The sequence below is a fragment of the Buceros rhinoceros genome, unplaced genomic scaffold (genome assembly GCF_000710305.1).
Source record: "Buceros rhinoceros silvestris isolate BGI_N320 unplaced genomic scaffold, ASM71030v1 scaffold10194, whole genome shotgun sequence".
NCBI lineage: Eukaryota > Metazoa > Chordata > Aves > Bucerotiformes > Bucerotidae > Buceros > Buceros rhinoceros.
Window position 1 is genome coordinate 29,632 of NW_010406499.1, and position 8,800 is coordinate 38,431.

Sequence of the window (8,800 nt, forward strand, 5' to 3'; positions counted from 1 at the left end):
GCATGTTTTGGAGGGGGTTGATTGTTCATATTAGTGAACATGTGTAATACCCTATTTTGTGTAATGATTTAAATTCTGATCTATGCCATATTCTTTTAATCTTATCTGCTTTAACTTTTAAAGTTGAAAACACAAAACAAAACCGATGAGTTTAGAGCTCATGTGTCTTGCACTTGCCTGTCATTGTCTGTAAGAAGGTTTGAAGGACTTCCATGCCTCTGAAAATCAGTGTAGACAGCTTAAAGAACTGGAGGTGGAACTTATGTATTAGTTTTGCGTAGCATGTAGCATATTTGATTTTCGTATATGTTAGCCTAGTTTTCTAATCTTTTTTCCCTCTAGAATATTGCTATCCAATTGCACAATCATGATTTCTGTGTTGGGGAAGCCATGCTAATTTTACATGGATTTGGACTGTTACTCTAAAATGAGGAACACATATGAAGTTCTTAATTATTTCTTCTGCTTGATTTATTTACTCCTCTTCTCTCCCTCCTCTTCTTAGGTTCCTTAAAACTGTGCTATGAATGGTGATTCTGGTGTGGGGGTGGTGACTTCACCACCTCCAACAACAGCCCCTCATAAAGAGAGATATTTTGATCGAGTTGATGAAAATAACCCTGATTATTTGAGAGAGAGGAATATGGCACCTGACCTTCGCCAGGATTTTAACATGATGGAACAGAAGAAGAGAGTCTCCATGATCCTTCAAAGCCCAGTAAGAAAACAAGATGCTCCGTCTTTAAAGTGATAATCTTACCTCTGTTAATGTTCCTACGGAATTAGATAATTTGTCATATTAGATTCATTTGATCTTTTTTCTGGTTTGCCTTTCTTCTAAAATATCCTTATTGTAACCTAGTTTTTCCTCATGTTATCTGGCTGGATTTTTATTTACTCATGAAGTAGCTTCTTGCTTTCAGAATTCCCTGTGCAATCATCAACATTTTTTCATATTTTCCATCTAGTCTCGGTCAGACACTTTTTCTCTTGTTTCATATATTCAATATTTATTTAAACATTTAAATTAAGTAACACTAAGAGTAGCTTATACAAGGCAGGTCTGTCCTGTGCTCAGTTTTTCATGCATGATTCTGACATATGAAATATTTTTATATATCTTTTTCTGAAAGACTACACAATAATAAACTATGAATGACATGTAGTATTAAAGATACTTCTCTCAAGGAGAAAGTACACAAAACAATTTCTGTCGTAACTTTTGTAATAACTGATGGGTGGCTTTAGATACAAAACATTTCATGACATGACTTTATTAAGAGTAGGGATGCAGTGATGTATTTAGTTTTTCCACGTGAAATCAACCCATTTTATTTAGATTCACTTAGCAATTGGAATACTTCTCTTTCAGTACAAATTCCAGTGTTCTTTTCAAAAGCAGCAGCTACCGGCAACAGTAGAAGTCTTGTTCCCTTCCTTTCAAGGTTAAAACCAAACCAAAAAACAAACCAGGAAGAAAGTAGACAACCCCTTGTTTAATCTATTTATAAAATTTAATGGCTAATCCTTTCTGTGTTCCTGGATGTTCCACTGCTTTTCCTTTTATGTTTTGTGTTCAAGTTGATTGTACATCCTCCTCTTCCTTCCAGAAATCCATTTTAGTAGGTTCCATAAGTTTTGGTGTTACTTGAAGAGAGAGTGTTGGGAGTTTCCAGTTGCAAAAAAATAAGTGACTCATATCATTGGAGCTCCAGAGAACATTTCCAAGTAACAGTATGCACCCAGTAATTCTGCCCTGTGCTGTTTTTCAGAAGAGATATAGGATGTTTCCATCTCCATGCTAAAAAGAAGCCGTGTATGAAAGGCTGAGGTTCGTTTGAACATGCTTTACAATATGCAATGTCTTGTTGCTAGGCTTTTTGTGAAGAACTGGAATCTATGATACAGGAACAATTTAAGAAGGGGAAGAACCCAACAGGTTTACTGGCTTTACAGCAGATTGCGGATTTCATGACAACAAATGTACCAAATGTCTACCCTGCAGCACCACAAGGCGGGATGGCTGCGTTAAACATGAGTGAGTGCACCTTAATTTATAATAGCTGGACTTTTTTTTCAAAGGCTTAAAAGGAAAACAGTGTGAATGAAATTGAAATTGCTCTGAAGTTCAAATGCTGTCCTGTTCTGCTCACAGGAACACTGCAAACGTAAAATTAACAGATTATTTTCTAAATGCCACAGTGATGTGCAATGTGATGCATATATATAGCTTATATCAGAAGCTATTTCGAGTATGTATCTTAATTGAAAATTAAGCCTGAAAAGTCAGCACTAGTAAAAAAAATTAAATATTTCTAAGTTTGCCACATGGATTGTCTGCAGGAAAATGAAACGCTCATTAGTAGACTAGTAACTGTGACAGTCTTTAAACCTTATTTTTGCCATTGAAATACTGTTTGCAACTTTATCCTGTGAAGTGAAGCTATAGACGAGAAACATCAGCAAGCAATACAAAGAAGGAAAACAACCCCCAAAAATGCATGTACACGCAGGTTTTGTGTTAAGATAATTTAAGTCCTTGCTTATGCTCCAAAATAAATCTGTAGTTTAGACTCTTAGCATGGCCTGGTTCTGCTTTATCACAGTTACTTTTAATCACATTTTTAATTGCACTGTAACTAGAACTACAGTATTTGTAATTATTTACAATAGCCTTCCTCTCTCTACCATGTACTTAATTTTTCTGAATGAAGTGAACCTGTGCGCATCTTTTTAGATACATAATTCTCCTTTTCAGGAATACAGAGTCATGTATCTCAAGAAGTGCAGAATAGTAACAATGAAGTTGCATTTTTACAGAGAATCGTTAGTTTGAGAGAGAGAAAAATTTTGCTAAGGAATGGACTGTCACCTTACTACTGATGAATATTAAGGAAGGAAATGAATGCTGAGCTTACCAAAGATAACTGACCTTGTCCAAGACTGTCACTGTATTTGTGTAATTATGATGTTATAAGTAATTAAAGTTTGCTATCCATTTCTTAGGTTAATATGTTGATATAAACTGGTAAGAACAACCACTGTAGCAGCAGTGGAGGTTGTTAGGTTTTAACTGACATTGAAGGCAAACCCTCTTGTGCTTTTTTTTACCTCTTCTCCATTTCAGGTCTTGGCATGGTGACACCGGTGAACGATCTGAGAGGATCAGATTCCATTGCTTATGAAAAAGGGGAGAAGTTGTTACGATGTAAACTGGCGGCTTTCTACAGATTAGCAGATCTCTTTGGCTGGTCTCAGCTTATTTACAATCATATAACAGTGAGTATTGAATCAACAGATAACCGAACCAATTGTTCTAACATACAAGAGAATTGCTTCCCTCCCCCAGCTGTCATTTTCTCTTTGTGTCAAAGAGGAGCAAAGTGGGATTGAAAGCAGTATAATAGTGAAGAGGTTTGTCATTGCATGTCAAGAAGAAGAACTGGAACAGCTTGCATGTCAGTTACCACAGTCTGAATAGAGTCTTAAGAGAGTGTACGTGAAAGATCTTATGATGAAATTAAGATTGCTGAAAGACTCAATCTTCTAGTATCTTAAATGCTTTAAATAATTATATGTATTATTCTGCAAGGTGATCTCTTAGTTTTCTTGCTAAGTACTAAAATATCTTATTATTATTCTTGACTCTTATAATGCAAAGTACCAACCTTTTTGAAAAAGAAGCCATATTTCTGAACATGAGCAAAGTACTTAGCTTAATGCAGCGTGCCAACAATTTTCCTTGTGACTGAGTAAATGCTGGCATCCATAAAAATAATGACAAGGAGGTCAAATCAAGGATGTTTTATATGCCAGAAGAATGATCAACATGATTCTCATGAGTAAAGTCACAGCTGTGATGTGCAACCCAGTCAATTGTCTTCCTAACAGAGCTGAATTGTGGTTTTTTTTCCTGCATGGTAGAGATTGTCCTTTATGCATGTTCAGTTCTTCTAGTTGCAGACTGAACAAAATACGGTAATTTTTATTACTGCTTTTTGAGGTTTCAACTATACTATTTGTGGACCCATGAAGATGATGAATGATATGGGTAGGCGTAGGATCAAGGCAATGTTGCTTAGATCGTGCGGTTCCTTTAGTAAGAAAATATATCCAACATAATGGTTCTTGTAAACAACTCTGGGCTGCCCCTGCTTTTTCATACATGATGGGAGAATTGATTTTTGTAAATGGGACATTAATGCAGTAAACATATTAGTACGCAGGCAGTTTTGGAGATGGCTTTCTAGTGTTAAGTCCAGCCCTGGGAGTGTGTATGCTTTGTTATTAGCTTTTGAGGCATTTTCAATAATACCTGTTCTTTGTCTTGCATAAATAAGTAAAAGATTTTCTAGATCATTTATGCTTCTGTAGTGAAGAACTAATTTGGTGATTCATAACAGAACAGGTTAACTTCAACAGACTGGTTAAGTTTCAGGCTGTTATGCTGTAGCAGGTTAGCAGCAGGTTGTAAAGGAAGTGAGATTTGTACTAGAGGCTTTTGGATGACTGATCAACTACTTATTTCAGAATTTTTTTCCCCTGCAGTAGAACCTTTATCAAAGTATACATGTATTTAATGTTACAAGTAGTAGAAAACATGAGGGAGCAAAAAGTAGCTGCATCTCAGAGAATGCAAAACTTAACTTTTTTTTTTTTTGAAGAAAGCCTGAACACAAAAACTGGGTAGACTCAGCAAAATAGGGACTTGTCACGTGTTCAATAAAACATTTGAAGCCTTTTCATTCTCCATTGGGAGGTACCTAAGCTACCTAGCTGTTCTGTACTTTTCACTGTACAGGCTTTAAACAGATGCACCCTAATGTGTGAATGGTTTGAAGTCAGAGTTATTTTTGTATTATAACTCCTGATTGTGTGAATTAAACAAAAAGCAAAACCCTAAGTTTTGGTCAGGATGTTTGGTAGAAAACCTGCAGGTGTGCTGTCCTAGTCACAGGCATCTCACAGGCACCAACATTGGTGATGAAACCTTCTCAGCATCAAGATATTTTAGATGTTGGCCAAATTCTTCCATTATCTCACACAGTTCTATTTCATACTCGCTGTTTTACTAATAGAAATACAGGTGGAGTATCAACTCATTCTTCTAAAAAAAACCAAAAACCAAGAAAACAACCCAGTAACTTTTTTTCACCATTTCCCTCAGTATCCATTCTTTTTATCTGAAGTAGTTGACCTGTCATTACTACCGGATCTAAGGATTTACTACCTTCCTCCGATCTGAAGGACTCTGGCATGTACCTACCGCCTGATTTTGTTCAACGTGTGTTACGTATCTGTGTTGTGTGTTCATTATCTGTTGTATATGTTACAGGCATACTTCCCATTCCATACTCAGGAAGTGAAAGTAACTTTCATGGTTTTGGGCTTTGTATGCATTAATAAAATACCCTTAATAACTTTTACTTTTGTTTTATACTTAGGCCAGAGTAAATTCTGAGCAGGAGCACTTCCTCATCGTACCTTTTGGACTCCTCTATAGTGAAGTTACTGCGTCTAGTCTGGTAAGCAATTGCTATTTTTCATAGCTGTAAAATATTAATAGCTGAGTCTGCTCCATCTGTCCCTCTCACTGTTTAAATTCTGTCCTAGAGAATATTTTACTCTGTCTTACATGTTTAGAATAGTTTTATGGAACAGGGTTGGTTTTGGTAGAGCTGCTGTCTCTCAGAGAGATTTCTGTGCACATGTTCACCACTAGGTGTCCTCCAGTGGATCTAGCTGTAGAGAGGAGCCAGGTCATGGTCACATCATGTCCTTGACAGTTGCTGGCTGTTGAGTCAGGCTTGTTGAGGGAAACTGTGTGTTTCACTCAAATGATGCAAACCAATTATGATTTCAAGACATTATGTCAGATGCCTGATTTAGTTGCCATCGTTTAATGCTGTAAGTAACTGAGGGCATGGGTAAATTAGGTTTTTGAGATCTAATGTTTGCAGTTGAAGACACTGTTCCCTTAACTGTTAGCTCGAGGGAGGCATTTTTTGAACATTTATCTTCAGTCTGGTCTACACTGCTGCTGAACACAACTTGAGGTAATGTGGTTGACTTTCTTGCATTCAAACAAACTAGCAACTTCCACACTATTCTTTCTGTACCTAAGGTAGGTAAGCTCTAGCTGAAGGTGAGGTGAAGTATGTGCAGAGTAGTAACATTTCAAACTTGACACCTTAAGGTCCCAGTATTGCCCTCAGCTACCTGTAAAGTTGGGTCTTACATACCTCCACCTTAACTGTCTGTAAAATTTTAATTGAAAAAGCTGTAGGAAAAGGAATGGGGAAAACTGAGACCTGCCCTTGCTACTGCAAGATTTTTAGAACAGGGTAAGGGCCTCACCGTGGCAGTATTTTGTGTGTTTGGTTTGGGCTTTTTTCCAAAGGTGTTCTGCTTTTACCTCTCTATCAGGAATGTAAATATCTTGAGAATTAAGGTTGCATGAAGGTGGCGAAATGCAGACACACACAGTAGAGAGCATGTTCACACAGTAGCAGGTTTTAATAAGAAGAGAGACTACAGTAATAAGGCACATAGCCAGATCGGCGCGCTGACCAGCAGCCTGCTTACATGACTCGCCCTATACCACCCCTTTCTATTCATTTCTCCCACGATGGTTCTTCCCTTCTCCACTTTGAAACTCCATTTTTCTCTGACCTTGTTCTCTCCCAAATACAACCCATGCATAATTACGTTTTCCCTCTTATTCCACTTTTGCTACATCCATATCCAAATTAGGTATTTATAATAGTAGTACCTGGACAATCTCAGCCTTGCATGGTACCAGTACTATGGTTACCTAGGTGCTGGCTTTTCAAGAACCTACTCTCCGAAAGGTCTCAATATTCCTCTTCAGGTATCTGTAAAGTTTGCGAGTTTCTGATAGAACTCCACTGTAAGTCTCTGTGAAATGCAGCCTTTTGTCTCAGAGCTGTCTGTAACTTCTGTCAGCTTCTTGATTTCTCATGTCATATTTGGTAATTCCTGATGTCTTTTTAAGTTGGCTTAATCTGAAACTGAGGCCTTGATCACCTACTTACAGCCTTATCGTGCACATTTTGACACCTGTTAAAATACTGAAATATGGATTTAGAGCTTCAGAGGTAGATGCTGAATTAAGTCAGATTTTTGTCAGTCTTGATTCATTTATGAAACTAATTCTTTTCTTTCCCAGGTTAAAATCAATATTCAGGGAGATGTAGTTGATCGTGGAAGCACTAACTTGGGAGTGAACCAAGCTGGCTTTACTTTGCACTCTGCAATTTATGCAGCTCGACCTGATGTTAAATGCATTGTTCATATTCATACGCCAGCAGGGGCAGCGGTAAGCACACTTTTTAGTCATCTATCCTGTTCTCCCACCCCACCCAAATGGAAAATAGGTGGGTCCCCCCAAATCATAGATTTGCTTCCTCTTTGAAGGACACCAAGCCTTTCTGTTTCCCTTCAAATAAGTCATTCTGGTTTTGAATCGATCAAATCCTCCTTGTTTTGTTGTTATATAAGTGGTCAGACAGTAAATTGAGCTCTGTAATTGGAAGATGCATAATTCATGCTGTCCTTTACCATGAAAGACCATGTCTTTTAACAGTGAGTCGTAAGAGTGTATTTTGTTGGTTTTGCAAAGCATAATTTATCACGTTGTTCTTAAATATATGAAACTTTTCCAATACTTCTTAGTTCAACTTGTAACAAGTCAGTTTGACATCTTTAGAATTTTTTTGAGAGAGTCATCTGGTGACTCTATTTCAGTGTTCACATTCTGATTTTTTTTTTTATTTGATTTATAGAGTGGTCTGTAAAAACGTTCCTTAACTTTGCTTGCAGTCCTGCAGAATTACCTGTGTCAAAGTTTGTAGCTAAATGCCTTCCTTTGCTGGGGTGGTGGTGGTGCAGGGGAGAATCACTGAGTAGTGTGAAAGGAATGAAGGATGCAGTTGATTGTAGGGTTTTTTTTCTGAGCCTTTACATATTGGTGTTGATGTCATGTAAAAGCAGCCATACTGAGTCAGACCCAAGATCAATAGGGCTTTTGTATCCCATCCAAAAGTGAAAAACAGAGGCTTTAGAGATGGAGTACAAGACCACTTGTGTGGTAGAGACATGTACATATAATACATACACAAAATTTAAAAAATATTTTTATGTGGTGGTTTTCCTGTTACAAGAAATTAAGTTGTTTCAATGTTTCTCAGGTTTCTGCAATGAAGTGTGGTCTCTTGCCAATTTCACCTGAAGCCCTTTCTCTAGGGGAAGTAGCTTATCATGACTACCATGGTATTTTAGTGGATGATGAAGAAAAGGTGGTTATTCAGAAAAATTTGGGGCCTAAAAGCAAGGTCAGTATTCACATCTGGAATTAAAGAAAAAATATGTGAAGTGGAGGAGGTATGGTCTTTAATCACAAGCAAGAAAATACTGCCTTACTGCTGTTAACTTTCTTTGCAATGTCTCTCTAGGTCCTTATTCTCAGAAACCATGGCTTAGTATCAGTTGGAGAGACTGTTGAGGAGGCTTTCTACTATATTCATAATCTAGTGCTTGCCTGTGAGATTCAAGTAAGAATTTTACTATGTTATGTGATAATCCAGTCTGCTGTATTAACCTTCAAACAGATTAGTAGCTGCACACTTTACTGCTTTTACTCATGGTCTAAACTAATGTCGTGATTTCTGAAATCATTAAATTATGCAAGGACATCCAAAACATTGATTTAACCAGCTATGTGCAAATACTATTGGAACCAAAATGTATTGGAACCATTGGTTTGATATATACTGCCTAC

At 37.2% G+C, this 8,800-nt stretch overlaps 1 protein-coding gene across 5 annotated transcripts in view; it reads left to right on the forward strand.

Moving 5' to 3' along the window:
• The first annotated feature begins 485 nt into the window (after nt 1-485).
• The window catches only part of ADD1 (adducin 1 (alpha)), a 30,705-nt gene continuing 22,390 nt past the window's right edge, over nt 486-8,800 (forward strand). For all 5 annotated transcript variants that reach the window (XM_010134114.1, XM_010134115.1, XM_010134116.1 and 2 more), the window contains exons 1-7: nt 486-718; nt 1,876-2,038; nt 3,128-3,279; nt 5,445-5,525; nt 7,190-7,339; nt 8,211-8,354; nt 8,475-8,573. In XM_010134114.1, coding sequence (XP_010132416.1) covers nt 524-718; nt 1,876-2,038; nt 3,128-3,279; nt 5,445-5,525; nt 7,190-7,339; nt 8,211-8,354; nt 8,475-8,573 — 984 coding nt within the window. In that variant the 5' untranslated portion in view covers nt 486-523. The remainder of the gene's footprint in view (nt 719-1,875; nt 2,039-3,127; nt 3,280-5,444; nt 5,526-7,189; nt 7,340-8,210; nt 8,355-8,474; nt 8,574-8,800) is intronic.